Raw genomic sequence first — 15,120 nt, forward strand, 5'->3', positions numbered from 1 at the left:
CCTTGACAAGTCACTTAATCTCCATGTACCTCAGCTGCACAATCCTTTTTCCTCATACCCTTGGACTGTCAGCTCTGAGGGGCAGGGACACAGTCTCTTACGGACCCCGAGCTCAGCTGAGGCCTCTTGGTGCTCTGTAGTCATAAGCGAGACTAGAAAATCACAATCCAATGAGATGAAAGCCTTAAAATGCTGAGAAATTGGCCCTGGAGGGCACAATTCACATCCTCTGCATAGGCATGACAAAGATCACAGACCAGTTTACGTCTGAGCCTCTCTGGGAAATGTTTCTATTCCAGGCCATGAGATCTAACGAGAGAGAGAGAGAGAGAGAGATTGAGCCTCGCACCAGGGCGATCTCTAGCACTTGCACTGGAGATGAGATTAAGCTAAATTTAGAAGGTTACTAATTGCCGCTGCTCTGACACGCAGCACCTGGGAGGATGGCGTTGGGAGGATTAAAACTACAAAATACCTATTTATGACTTGTCCCCACATTGGAAACCCTGCAAGTGGAGTCGGGCCCCCTGCTGCATCCCTGTTATCAGCACAGATCGTTTGGAAGCCTCCATTCAAACAATGGGCCTGGCTGGGCGGTGGCCTGAAACACTGAAGTGAAATTTAACACCTGCCAAATGGCAGCGAGCGAGTGGAGAGATTTCACCCAGTCCTATTATGGTCTCGCTAGACCGGTCCCGTAGAACTAGGTGCTGGGACCAGGGCAAGTTTGGGAGCCTTAGACAGGAAGAACCTTTGGAAGAACTTATTTCCTGCGATTTGAGAAGGTGTCTGTGCCTCGACGTGCCAGCTACAGTCTCCCAGGTTTATAGGCATGTGGCAGAGGCACTAATAGGCTATCAAGGAGAGTGGGCCCTGCTTCCTGGATTCGGGCACGTCTAGGCATATGGACAACTAATAACTGAAAACTAGCTCAAGAGAGGGTTGTCAAGCTGGGGCTCACAGCTAAGGGCTCAAGGAATGTTTATTTCTAGACCTTCTTCTGCCACTCAACCAATTTTTCCACACACTTAAGTAGCTCTTGTGACAGCCAGAAAATTGGTGAGAGAGAAGGTGGGTGAAGTAATATCCTTTATTGGAGCAACTTCTGTTGGAGAGAGAGAGACGCTTTTGAGTCGCACACAGCTCTTCTGGAGAAGGCGAGCTTGGTGGAGCTCGAAAGCATGCGTCTCGCACCAACAGAAGTTGCTCCAATAAAAGATGTTACCTCGCCCGCCTTGTCTCTAATATCCCGGGACTGACACAGCTACAACTTTGCAAACCGAAAATTCAGGGGTATTTTTGCCCACTCCTGTCACCATATTGAAGGGCCATGTTTAGACCTTGTAATCCCCCTCCCCACCCCAGGAACTCTGCCCACCTTCCCCTTTAATAACTCTTCTGCAGGAGGTGTTTAATGTTGTGATTGCCTTAATGCAATGTTCTCTGCCTGTTCTCCAGCTTTTCTCGCTGGCTGTCCGCCCTCTGGAGGAGGAAAATCTGCCTGAGCTGGGCACTGAGCTGCTCCGTTCTGTCAGTTCAGGGGGTGCGTCTTGCTCCGGGTTTTCCTTGTGAAGAGCATTGTAAGTTTTGTGATGCGGGAGTCCTTATGCATGTGTGCCGCCCCCAGACCCATGTCCTCTACAGCCCAGAATGAAGCCTACGTCGGCTGGGTCATCTTCTCACATGCTGCCCAATGTCACTTAGTCCCTCCCTCCAAGGAAAGAGGCCATTGGTTGCATGCTATGGCAGATGTTCATATGAATGGTCCTCCTGGAGCTGGCTCTTCTGATAGTCCCCTTTGATGGGGTGCTGTCATCAAACCTTCGATCCCCTGGTGTGAATAGCCTTGTACTCATTTCAGAGGTCACCCCACCGAGTCCCCAGCCCTGAGTAGCAGGAGCGTGTGCAGAGGAACTGAGGGGGTTTGAACCAGCTGCCTAAGACTCTTAGCACTCTTATCAACAAGAGGAAGAGGCCAGGGTAAGGCAGGAACAACCAGCTGGAGGAGCCTGCGGGATGCCAGTAGACGGGAGCGAGACTTAAACAAATCTAGATGCTTTATCAAACAGGCCATAAGTGCAGCTTCCTGTTGTTGTCGTGAGCATTTCCAGGGCTTTGTTTTTTGGCGGGGTCCTGTGGAAATGGCTGGGCCTGATGTCAGAGCTGTTCCTGAGTGCAGGGAAATGTCTTATTCCCATTGTCTTGCATCCTCTTACCAAATGCTTGACCTTGAAAACCCGGAAATCCTTTCCTTCTGAAGGCAGATGGCACATCCTTCGGCGCTCCTGAGGAGCGCAAACAAGTAGCAAAGACACCTTGTGCTGTTCTGGGGGGCGGGAGCCCCGAGAGGGAGGAGCTATCTTGGCTCTTGCATTGCCACCTGCTCTTGTTGCGATGATCAGATCCAGTCTGGAAGCAAATCTGGTTTTGCTAAATTTGTCAGGGTGGAATGGTTCAGCCATTGGTTAAGTGGGAAGGAGATTGAGCATTGAACGTGGCAGTTCCAAATCTGTGCGCCTCTGGTCTGGACCAGCGTTCCAACCACATGCATTGTTTGAGGTGTAACCCATATGTGTTTCAGAGTAGCAGCCGTGTTAGTCTGTATCCGCAAAAAGAACAGGAGTTTTTTTTCTCTTACTTAATTGGCCTCTCAGAGTTGGTAAGACAACTCCCACCTGTTTATGCTCTCTGTATGTGTGTGTATATATCTCCTCAATATTTATTCCACTCTGTATGCATCCGAAGAAGTGAGCTGTAGTCCACGAAATCTTATGCTCTAATAAATTTGTTAGTCTCTAAGGTGCCACAAGTACTCCTGTTCTTTTTGCCATATGTGTTTGAGGCCCCAGTTCTGCAGGTTCTTAAGTGCGTGTCAAATTACCCTACAGAATCAGGGCTTTGCAGTGACCGGTAACTAATGAGACCTGCTGACTGTGGGTATGAATATTTCTCTTGGAAAAGCAGCAAATACTGAGCCAGCAGCGGAAGGGGATTAGAGAGGGGTCAATCCATGGAGACTCGCTCGTGGAGCTAGGTGAGAGCTCTGTTTGCCAACTGTCAATGCCATTTGGCCCATTGCATGCTGGCCAGCTAACCAGTCTGCTCAGTTAGCCCCATTCAGGTTCAAACAGCTTGTGAAATGTGGCTTCCAAAGACACCTGGAGGCTTCATTCCAGGGTCTATCTAGCCCATAATCCTGTCAGTGGCCGGGACTAGCTGCTTCAGAGGCAAGTGCGTGAGCTCCCTGGTGGACAATTATGGGATCACCTGCCCATATGGGATTTCTTCTGACTCCAGGCCACTGGTGGTGGGTTGTGCCTTGAACCATGAGGCTTTATGACCCAGGTAACTTTTATCCTGCCAGATATAACTATAGATGTTCTTAGATATAGATAGATATGATTCTGAATATGAGCAGCCTTTCTGATATTCTGTGGTCAGGGAGTTCCACCGGCTAATTATACACTATGTTAAAAGTAGTTTTGATCAGTTTTAAATGTTGCCTTTTATTTTCAATGGCTGTTCTCTTGCTCTTGCATTATATTGGAGGATAAATAAGGGTGCCAGTCTTCTATCAGCTGTTACATTAAAAATAATTACAGCTCTACCTCGATATAACGCTGTCCTCGGGAGCCAAAAAATCTTACCGCGTTATAGGTGAAACCGCGTTATATCGAACTTGCTTTGATCCACCGGAGTGCGCAGCCCCCCCACCCCCCAGAGCACTGTTTTGCCACGTTATATCCGAATTTGTGTTCTATCGGGTCACGTTATATCGGGGTAGAGGTGTATCTCGATCATGTTCTCTTAATCTCTACATTAAACGGTCCCAATCTTTTCCATTTCATCACATGGAATTTTTATGGCCCCTCTAAATTCCAATGTTTACACACATCCAACTGCAGCAGATAACATGACGTGAACCACCTTGTCGGGTGCCAAGAGGATGGACAGAAACAGAATCGGCATCCTCTGCCCCTGCAGTGTAATTGGCATACAGCAGAAGGCAGCCAGAAGTGTGTAGGACTGTCTGTAAAACACCAATTATCAGTCACAAATGCGGTGACTATTTTCCCCTGAGCCCAAGTGCTGTACTTGATGCTGTCCAAAATGCCATCTCCTGCCCTGAAGAGCCTATGGCACGGAAATCTATTGCATCTAGCTGGCAGCCCTGCCTGCATGTATGTTGTGGAGGGAAGAGCCCTGGTTGATTGCAGAGACACAGCCACAAGAATCCACTCGTCCAGCTTCATCATTGCTGGCACAAATGTAAACACAAATGATCAACATTTCTAAATAAATCCCAAGGGAGCTGGTGCATTAAAATTCATCAGACAACTTGTTTCTGGTCACTAGCCCCTGTATACAAGGCCTCCTGCTAATAGATTGTATTTGTGATGCTAACAAACATTGCAGTCAGGTTATGTATGGAATTGAGTCAACGGAAATGGCAGTGGGCAAAATCCAAGGGCTACATGATAATTCCCCTTCCCTTGTGGGCAAGTCGCCTCTCTCTTTGGCGTGTTCCGTGGTATTGGAATGTCAGAAAGATGCAGAATAATCTCAGCCAGTCAGATCTCAGCTGATGGATCCCCCTGCAGCTTCTGTATACAAATCGGAACAGTTAGAATTGGGCTCGTCACTATCAGGAGCCATTAGTTTCTATTTGAAATGTTTCTGTGAGCGCCACTACAATTAAAACATTAAGAAGCCGGAAGAGCTGTAGCAGCCAGTGCCTCTATGCAGTGAGAGCACAAACAGAAACATTTCCAGCGTCGCTACACGGCCCTCATCCGAAGAACACCAACTGTCCTGTAAACCGTTTCACTTTCACTGTCTTGGGAGTTTCCCCTTCTCAGCTGTGATAAAAGAATACAAATGCTGTGGATCAGGGATGCCAAACCCCTCCCAACTCTAGGGAGGTGTTTAGCCGGCTCCAGTGTTGTCCACTCTCTGTTTTCTCTCTGGTCTCACTGCAGTTATTTTTTCTTAAAACTTCAGCTTCTGGAGTCAGGAGATTAGGTGAGAATCTCTGCTTTCAATTAAAAATAAGTTGGTCTCGCAGTTGTAGAGAAAAGCTCGAAACATGACACAAGAGCCCCCCTGAAGACTCAGAAAATAGAAGGCAAAATCTCCTGTATTTTTAAACCAATCTCTTGGTTTCGGAGGGGCCGCACTCGTGACTTTTGTACCCTCAGGACTGGCAACAATGCAGCCCCCAAGACTTGTTCAGATTCTGGAGAAGCTAAGCTTTCATTTCAAGATAACCAGAGTTTCCAGCCCTTGCGGTTGTGAAGGGGACCTGAATTTGACGTTATCTAGCATTGTCACTGTTGCATGTACTGCATGCTAAGTCGTAACACGAGAGGTCTCCAGCTTGTAAAACTAAACTGGCTCTTTACTAAGAGAACTATTTACAGAGGGGCTGCCGCTGGCATTCAGGCCATGTGCACACAGACTGACTTCCTAGTTTCTCCTCCAAACTCTTCCCTCCTGCAACCTGTGCTCTCCCCCCAAATCCCATGCAGGTTGGGTCAGCCAGAGCTGTAAAGGGAGATGAATTCCCCTGTTCATCTCTAAAGGGCTATTAACTCTGAAGCCCAATAATGATACTTTAAAGGTCAGATAATTTAAACAGTTTAGGCATCCACTTGTTCTGCTGTTGCTCCAGCTAAACCGGTACAAAAACACCACCTTGCTCCCTGCCCCACCCACCCCCTGTGCCAGCTCAACCCTTGAACTTCGGCCTGTAACTGCACCAGGCAGCCTCACGTACATCTTTGCAGCTTTCCTAGGATGTGCAGAAGCGGGAGCCCTGCTGGATTACGAAGGGACACTACAGGGGAAGCTCCCTGCCTGCATTGCTCTTGAATACCATGGGAGCAGAGACCCAGCTGCCGCTGAGCTCCGCGTCCTGCAACTCTCCCATCTTGCTGCGGAATCTTGTGCTGTGAAGCTGGGGACACAGTGCAGGAGTGCCTGTTTGGAACAGCTGACGTAGAAACCCTTTGACAGGAGCTTTGGCATCACCCAGAGTTCATAGAAAGCATCTTTTAAGGCATTTTTATTCGTGAGCTTTTAGGATCAGAATAAAAACATCCGATTGGAGGCAGGATGGTCCAGTGGTTAGAGCACTAGCCTGGGACTCTGGAGACATGAGTTTAGTTCTCTGTTGTGCCACAAACTCCCTACGCTGCATCTGGGAGCTGGAATTCCCAGCTCGGGTGGATGTACACACGCCAGCTCTGCTCGAGCTGGGGCTGTGGTGGCATGGGCGGCGGCTGAGGCTGGCCTCCCGAGTATGTACCCTTGGGGTTGGGCGTGATTCTACTCAGGCAGCTAGCCCATGCTGTCGCGCCCACGCCACTATTTTTAGCGCACTCACTCGAGCAGAGGAAGTGTGTGTACCTCTACCCGCACGCTCCCAGCTGCAGTGGGGATAAATGCCAAGGCCAGACGGGACCATTGTGACTATCTTGTCTGACCCCCTGCATAGCACCTGCCAGAGACCAGCCCCACAATATTTCCTAGAGCAGAGCTTTTAGAAAAACATCCAGTCTGAATTGAAACATTTTCAGTGACGGAGAATCCACCAAAACCCTTGGTGAGTTGTTCCAATGGTTAATGACTCTCTGTCAAAAATGCACGCCTTATTTCCTGTCTGAATTTGTCTAGCTTCAACTTCCTGCCATCGGATGGTGTTGGACCTTTCCCTGCTAGACTGAAGAGCCCATCATTAAATATTTGTTCCCCATGCAGGTACTTATAGACTGTCATCAAGTCACCCCTTCACCTTCTCTTTGTTACACTCAAAGAGCAGTCTGTTTAGTTTATCACTCTAAGGGCTAGTCTACACTACCCGCCCGGATTGGTGGGTAGAAATCGATCTCTCGGGGATCGATTTATCGCGTCTCATCGAGACGGATAAATCAATCCTCGAATCGACGCGCTTACTTCCACCTCGTCAGGAGGAGTAAGCGCCGTCGACTGGGGAGCCGCGGCGGTCGATTTGCCGCCGTCCTCACAGCGGGGTAAGTCGAATAGGATATGCCGAATTCAGCTATGCTATTTGTGTAGCTGAATTTGCGTATCTTAAATCGACCCCCCCCCAGTGTAGACCTAGCCTTAGGCAGATTTTCTAATCCTTTATCATTCTCATGGCTCTTCTGTGAACCCTCTCTAATTTATCACCATCCTCCTTGAACTGTGGACACCAGAACTGGATGCAGGATTCCAGCAGCGGTTGTGGCACTGCCAAATTTAGAGGTAAAATAATCTCTCTGCTCCTACTCGAGATTCCCCTGTTTATGCATCTCAGGATCTCATTAGGTCTTTGCTCATAGCTTCGCACTGGGAGCTCATGTTCAGCTGATTATCCACCAACACCCCAAAATCATTGTCAGACTCACTGCTTCCCGAGATAGAGTCCCCCACCCTGGAAGTATGGCCCACAGCCTTTGTTCCTAGACACATACATTTACATTTAGCTGTATTAAAACGCGTATTGTTTGCTTGTGCCTGGCTCACTAAGAGATCCAAATTGCTCTGTATCAGTGACCTGTCCTCTTCAGTATGTACCACTCTGCCAATTTTTATGTCAGCTGCCAACTTTATCAATTAATATTTTGTTTTCTTCCGGGTCACTGATAAATTGTAAACAGCTTAGGGCCAACAACTTGCACCCCCTGTTGGACCCCACTAGAATTACACCTGCTTTTTGATGATTCCTTGTTTACAGTTCCATTTTGAGGTCTGTCAGTTAGGTCGTTTTTAATCCATTTAATGTGTGCCATGTAAATTTTATATCATTCTAGCTTTTTAATCAAAATGTCGTGCAGTACCAAGTCAAAGACCTTGCAGAAATCTAAGTATATTACCTCAGCATTGTTGCCTTTTTCAGCCAAATTTGTAATCTCATCCAAAAAAAAAAAATCAAGTTAATCTGACGGGATCTATTTTTCATAAACTCCTGTTGATTTGCTTTAATTATATTACTCTCCTTTAATTTTTTATTAATCAAGTCCCATGTCAGATGCTCCATTATCTTGCCTGGGATCGATGTTGAATTGATAGGTTATAATTACCTCTGACATCCTGTTTACCCTTATTAAATAATGGCACAACATTAGCCTTCTTTCAGCTTTCTGGAACCTCCGCAGTGCTCTAAGACTTATTGAAAATCAGCATTCATAGTCCAATCAATTCCTCAGCCAGCTCTTTGAAAACTCTTGCATGCAAGTTATCTGAACTTGCTGATTTTAAAATGTCTAACTTTGCTTACTTCTGTTTAACTTCCTCCAGAGATTCCAATGGACTGGAAAGAGTGTTATCATCATATGATATGACTACAGCATCTGTGTTTTCCCGAAATACAGAACAAAAATATTTATTGCCCAATTCTGTCTTCTCTGAATTATTATTGATAATTTTGCCATTTCCATCTAGTAATGGACAAATATTGTTGGCAGGATTCTTATTGTTCCTAATATACTTAAAATCCTTCATATGATCCATAACTCTGCTGACCATAGATTTCTCCTTGTGTCCTTTGCTTCCCTTATCAATTTTCTACAATTCCTAGCTTCTGATTTATATTAATTACTGTTGCCTTCCCCTTGCTTCTGTTTATTATATATTTTATTTTTATAGCTGCCTTCACTTCGCCCTCTCAACCAGCTCAATTTTTAAACTAATATGGCCTCCTTCCTCGATTGTGGCTTTTTGGACTTCTAGTAAAGTATTCTTAAACAATTCCCAGTTATCATTTGTTTCTCTGATTAAATTCTTCCCTCAGTGGATTTGGTGCATAATTGTTTTCAGCTTTGTGAAATTGCTTGTTTTAAAGCACCAAGTATTTATATCTCACTGGTTTGGACTTCATTCTGTTTGCACATTATAAATGTGATCAATGCAAACATATCCTTCGCCTCTTCATTCTTCAGTTCGCCATCTGTACAATGAGAATAGCAGCACTGCCCTGCCTCACAGGGGTGATTGGAGGGTAAATACACTGATGACTGTGAGGCACTCAACTACTATAGTGATGGGCGTACACAAGATAGATAACGACCGATGCTCACGGCTTCCTTGTTTCTGATCGTTTTTATAAAACTAGTCTGTGCATAAACTATGTTTTGGGTTTATTGTTAAGAGGCGTCACCTGCCTACAGTTTCATGTGTTTAAAAACAAAATCTGTTTGTAAATTAGTGAGGCACAAAATGACGTTGGGCTCCAGCTCTGAAATTTCAGGTGCGGCTCCTAGACTCCTGCATGGATTTGCTTGTAACTTTCCAGACAATGAAATCGTTATCCCGAGAGGAAGTGCTGGGAGGGTAGGAGACGACCTGTGCCTGCCGATAGTGGGGGAGGGAGTGAGGGCAGCCGGCTTCAGCAGTGTTACTGAGCATGCTCAGTCCACGTACACGCCAAGCAGCAAATCTGGGGGGGCACAAGACCCTACATGCCGCCCATGTTTTCAAGCCTGACAAAGGATTCATACTGCACAAACTCCGTGCCGCCTTTAAGCATGGCACCCCAGTGATGCCTGCCTATGGTTGGTACTGGGCTTTGAGAGCCTCCGATTACATGTGCTATTGCCGTGCGAGGTGTCGTTTACAGTATCGGTTTCACGTTGTTCGGAGTGTTCAGAGTTGTCAGCTGTGGAGTGTCCTCTGCTCTTTGCCTGGTGCCCTGCCAGATCCTGGGATCTCAGTGGGTGCCAAGGGGCTCTGGGGTTTGATGCTCCGTTTTGGATGCTGCCCTCTGTCTGTAGTAGGGCTGGTTCCTGGGAGTCAAGATGCACCCATAGGACTGAATTTCTCTCTCTCTCTCTCTCTCTCTGCAGGTCTCTCTTCAGCGCTGCTGGAAGTCAACGTGGGACAAGCCTCTATCTCTACGATCCAAGGGCAGAGGGTGGTGTTGCCGATCTGGTACACGAGCGTCTCTCAGAGTCGTCCCTATGTCTCGTGGGTCCTTGAGAGACCTGGAGCCAATCGTTTGCAGGTAAAAGGCATGGGGGGCAGGGAGGTGGACACGGAGGTGGACACTTTGCAGGGGAGCTCAGGGCTCCGGTTGTGCCTCACTGGGGCACTCTGGGGGCTTGGCGAGAAGTCTCACAGCGAGAGGAGAGGCTTCACTGGTGACCACGGGGTGAGAGTGTCAGCGGCTGGCTGCACCTCAGCTACCCGCTCCTCTCCCTTGGCTCCTCCATGCTCCTGTTAGGTTGGGAGGGGGAGCTGGGAGCTGCTCTGTCAGTGACCCGCACCTCATTGGGGGGCAAGTGTGACAGTGAATGAGTGCGTCCAGTGTGGGCTCCCTTGATGGCTGCTGTGGCATAGGTCGCAGAGCCCTGCCTGGTGCATACGAGCCCACAGGGAATCTAGGCATTTGCCTGGAAAGTGGCCTAGGGCCTAGCTTCTCCTCCCGCCTCTGTGTCAACTTAGACTGACAAGGTAGGGGAGGGTATAACTTTTACTGGACTGACTTCGGTTGTGGAGAGAGACGAGCTTTCGAGCCACACAGAACTCTTCTTCAGGGCTGGGACAGGTACTCACCGCTAAATAAATCTGTTCCACCTGGTATTTAACTGTGACGCTCTCCGATCTGAAGCAGAGCTCTATGGAGCTCAGAAGCGTCTCTCTCTCCCCAACAGAAGTTGTTCCGATGAACGATGTTACCTCACCCACCTCGTTTCTCGTATCCTGGGACTGACACAGCTACATCAACTCTGCTCCTCTTAGAATGGTCATTCAGTCTGGGCGTAGGCGCGGAACTAGGGGGGGCAGGGGGAGCTGCCTCACCCCCTGGCTTGAAGTGGTTTCCATCATATACATGGGTTACAGTGTGATTCAATGGCTCTCAGCACCCCCACTATACAAATTATTCCAGCGCCCCTCAGTCTGGGACACTGTCTGTAAAATGGAGATGGCCGCGTACGTCACTGGGCCTGTGGGACGCAAGGAAATATTTGTCAAGTGCTGTAGAAGACTAGTCAGTGGCAGAGGTGGGGATAAAACTCGGGGTCTTCCAGCTTCCTGTCCTGGGCTTAATCCCATGACTAGACAATGTGGATTCTGGAGATACCAGCTCCTCCCATGCAGCAACTTTTTCAAAATTTCCATGCGAGCATGGTGAGATTTGCTCACGGAACCGCTCTGCCTCCTCCCAGGTAAATGTGACCCAGGTTCACGCATGTTTCTGATGAAACTCTTGTACTTTTCTTTGCCCAGTCCTAGAAAAGAGGGCTCCCGCCACCCCAAAAGATGTCCTGGGTTCATCTACGATATCTGGGCCTCCCCTACACCCTGGGGATAAACATTGTGGAGGAGCAGCCTGTTCAGTGCGACAAAATGTCTTGTCCCGGGCATTGCAACACGTCGGTGTGACCAGGGCTTTCCAAACGCCGAGGAAAGTGTGTGTGAGGATGGGGTGTGTGGCATTTTTCAAGTGCTGCCGACTCCTGGTGTTGCACTGCCCAGTTTCAACAGAGCCACTTTGTTACTTGACTAGCTTTAATTTCCATCTGCTTGATCTGACTCCGAGCACAAAGGAGCATCTGTTGGGGTATCTCCATGGGGAGCGGTGTACAACAAGCTAACCAGATCGCTGACACGGACAATAGTGTATTACGTTGCCAGGAGGAGCCGGAGGGCAGAGAGGGATGGAAGGGACCCATTGCAGCCTCACCAGGCCTGTGAGCAGTGAGAGGAGCCTGGAGGAAGGGTTCTGCGCGGGGACAGCTGGAGCTGGGCCAGGCTAGTGCCTGCACTAAGGGGCCGGGAGAGCCCAGGGAAGGGACCACAGCTAAGTGCGGCTTTCTCCCTGTGCTGTACAGCAGTGGTTCTCAAAGCCAGTCCGCTGCTTGTTCAGGGAAAGCCCCTGGCGGGCCGGGCTGGTTTGTTTACCTGCCGCGTCCGCAGGTTCGGCCGATCGCGGCTCCCACTGGCCGCGGTTTGTCGCTCCAGGCCAATGGGGGCGGCGGGAAGGGCGGCCAGCACATCCCTCGGCCCGCGTGTGTCGCCAGGTTTTGTCCCACAGACGTCTCTGAATTTTGTAATCTGTGGATTCCTGGTGAATGTTCAGAATTTGAAGGTTTGCTCCGTTGTGCATGGGCAGCCTTCGTTCTGGCATTTCCTAACTCCTGGGCTCTTAACTTTGCAACTATAATGTTCTTTTAACATATGTCTTGTGTGTAATAAGTAAAGGAAGTGTGACTGAGACATGGGGGCTGCTATTTGCCTCTGATGCGACGCCAGTGTGACTGATGCAGAAATGTCTACCTGAGTCTGCAGAGAACCTAGGGCGATCGCTTGCAGAGGTGTGAATTGTCCCCTCGTTCCCAGTGCAGGGTTAACTCAGTGCCCAGCGATGCGGATTTAATGGTCACCATGGTTAACTATTTCATTCCTTATGTAGGAAAGGAGAGGAAGGGTCACAGCTCATCACTAACTCGGGTGCTTATTTGTGAGGACTCAGTCATCAGCAGTGACTCAGCGGGGGCTGATATTGAATAATGTGGGTGGAGATTGGCAGAGTTTTACCACTTTTTTTTCCCCAGTTTGACCCCTATCCTCTCTTGGGTTTCTCCCATAAAAACGGGGAGGGATGGTATCAGAACCGCTACGTTCAACTAAAAAATCATGAGAACAGCCATTATGACAACGATAAAGCAGCACTGGCTCTTTACGAACCAGGGGCTAGAAAAGTAAAGCAACCCAGAAGCTAGGAAGGCCCCCTAAGCCAAGAAATATATGGATGCTTCCAAAGTGTGACTTCATTTAAAAAAAATATAGCAATCTTGGTTCAGCACCAACCCCACAGTGCGTTTCATGGCTAAGTCACCAGCCCCAAGAACAGAACTTGCCACACATTGTAGGATAGGTTGACCTGTGGACAACAGTAGTCAAATATTAGTGTTCTGGCTGGTTAAATCTGTGGTGACCCATCGGTACCTGCACAGGTGAGTCACACATTGGTCCAGAGCAGCATCCTCACCTTGGGACTGTTGGAGGAACAGCTGTGACGTTATGGTGCCAGTGTCTAGGCAGTATTCTGCTTTTGTTTAGATTCAAGAGCCCATCTAGTCTCAGTGCCTGCTCCCCCGTCCCTGTGACAGTCCTGTCACCCCCACGGCAACCCAGCACCATCGCTGTGAGGTGCCAGACTGTTACCGCGTCAGGTGGGGAACAGGCTGCAGGATCGTGACTCCTTCCCATGTGCTGAGAGAGGAGAGCTTGCGCTCATCCAGCGGGACAGTTTGGTTGAAATGGCTCAGTCCCGTGAGTGGTGTCTTTCCGGATCCCGTCCGCCACAGATCTGAGCCCTTTGAAGTCCAGCAGAAACTGCTTTGTCCCCCAGCTCCTCTCCGCTCCCATTTTCCTTCTGCCCTCACCTAAGCTCAGGCCTCGCTTGACCTTTGTTAGAGGCGTAGCTCCTGCTCTGTCCTGCACTCTACCACGCTGCTCGGGGCTCTGCAGTGACGGTGGCTCGGCCGCTGCCACCTCCTTCGGGGAGTCTGTGCCATTGCTGTAGTTGTCGTGGCTCTTAAATTTACTTCACTCTCTACCATCGCCTCTGTGCATCTGCCTCAGCCCCACCGCTGCTGCGTCTCCTCTCCCGGGAGCTCCTTTCGCTGGCTTCCCCACGTACCAGCTCTCCAGAGCCCAGCATGTGCAAAATGCTCCTGCCGTGCCCACTTCCTCTCGTGTGACAGACGTGCGACTCCATCCTCTGTGTCACTACACGCTCACGGCGAGATCCAGCCCCTCCTGGGTTTAAAGCCCAGGTGACCTACTCACTCTCTCTCCTCTGACCTAGCACTGGGCTTCCCACGACAGGTGCGAGATCCTTCTTCCCTGCAGCTCCTGCCACTCTCTGGGACAGCCTCCCTGGATCTCTGCACCGCTCCCGTTTCCAGAAGCCATCTGAGCACAGGGCCTTTTCTCCCTGGCCCACTTCACTGTCCCCCTAATGTCCTGTTTCACTGGAACCTTGGTAGCGCTGCATTCTGGGGAGCGTGGGGAAGTTCCATTACGTGCTGTGTAGCCTTGGCTTCCCCGTCTTTACTCTTTGTCCTGCCCTCTCTCAGCTACGCTGATCCCTGGAAAGTATTCGGTGTCCTCATCAGCCCCGTCCCAGCATCTCCTCTTTCCCAGCTCCCTTAGTCTCTCTGCCATTCCTTACCCTCTCCTCCATGGGTCATGTTTGTTGCTCTCCTTTGCTTCTCTCGTGTTTTATTGCGGGCTTCCCAAGCCCTAATCCACAGAGGGATTGATAGTGAGGATTGACTGCAGTGGAGCTGCCCCCTGACGCCCACTGGCCCAGGCTATTAGTGGTTATGATGCAATCTGGAGATGTGCCTCTTGAAGCCAAAGCAACTCCCTTGCCCCCTGATGGCTGCAGGACTCCCAGGTGCATTGTATTCTCTTCTCTTCTCTCTTCAGATACTGACATACATGGACGGGACGGTGAAAGTGCAGGAGACGTACCTGAAGAACCGGACTGGCTTTGTGTACCCTATGCCTTTCTTCAACATTTCCATTGCCATTAACAACACCCAGGAAATGGATTCTGGTGAATACATGTGCACGGTCAACATTGTGGATGACGATCCCATCAACGGGAAAAATATTGGACTCATCAACCTCACCGTTCTGGGTAAGTTCTGGGTCCTCGCGTGCTCCCTCCCAGCCCCGGATTTGCCCTTTTGGGGCTGTGGGGGCTGATGCAAGGCACCAGGGTGGGCCCAAATGGGATGTGCAGCTCCATGCTGGGCAGTTTGTGACAGCACCACCTGTGGTGGGCATCAACTGGCTGCTGCGGGGGGAGAGAGATGAAAGATAAAAACTGTTCCTGTAACAGACTTGAGTTTAATTGTCCAGAAACTGAGGGTTGTGGTCCGGACCACAAAGACAGTCTGTTACCACGGTGATGAGTGCAGTGTAAAAAGGAGAATTGGATAGGGTCTCTTGTCATGATCACATCCCATAGCCCAATGCACTAACATAAAACCTCATGACCGAAAGTAAAGCGCGAATGCCTCAAGGTGATACGCTAGGTCCCGGATTGATTACTGATAATCCAGAAAGTGAAGGTGTGGGGGGCAGTAAGGTAGCAAAATT

General features: G+C 49.3%; 1 protein-coding gene across 1 annotated transcript in view; it reads left to right on the forward strand.

Moving 5' to 3' along the window:
- ESAM (endothelial cell adhesion molecule) overlaps window positions 1-15,120 on the forward strand; it is a 92,471-nt gene that overhangs the window by 60,321 nt on the left and 17,030 nt on the right. The window contains exons 2-3 of the mRNA XM_008171090.4: window positions 9,846-10,003; window positions 14,443-14,656. Of these exons, the coding sequence (XP_008169312.2) occupies window positions 9,846-10,003; window positions 14,443-14,656 (372 nt within the window). The remainder of the gene's footprint in view (window positions 1-9,845; window positions 10,004-14,442; window positions 14,657-15,120) is intronic.

The sequence above is a fragment of the Chrysemys picta genome, chromosome 16, assembly GCF_011386835.1.
Source record: "Chrysemys picta bellii isolate R12L10 chromosome 16, ASM1138683v2, whole genome shotgun sequence".
Taxonomy (NCBI): Eukaryota; Metazoa; Chordata; order Testudines; family Emydidae; genus Chrysemys; species Chrysemys picta.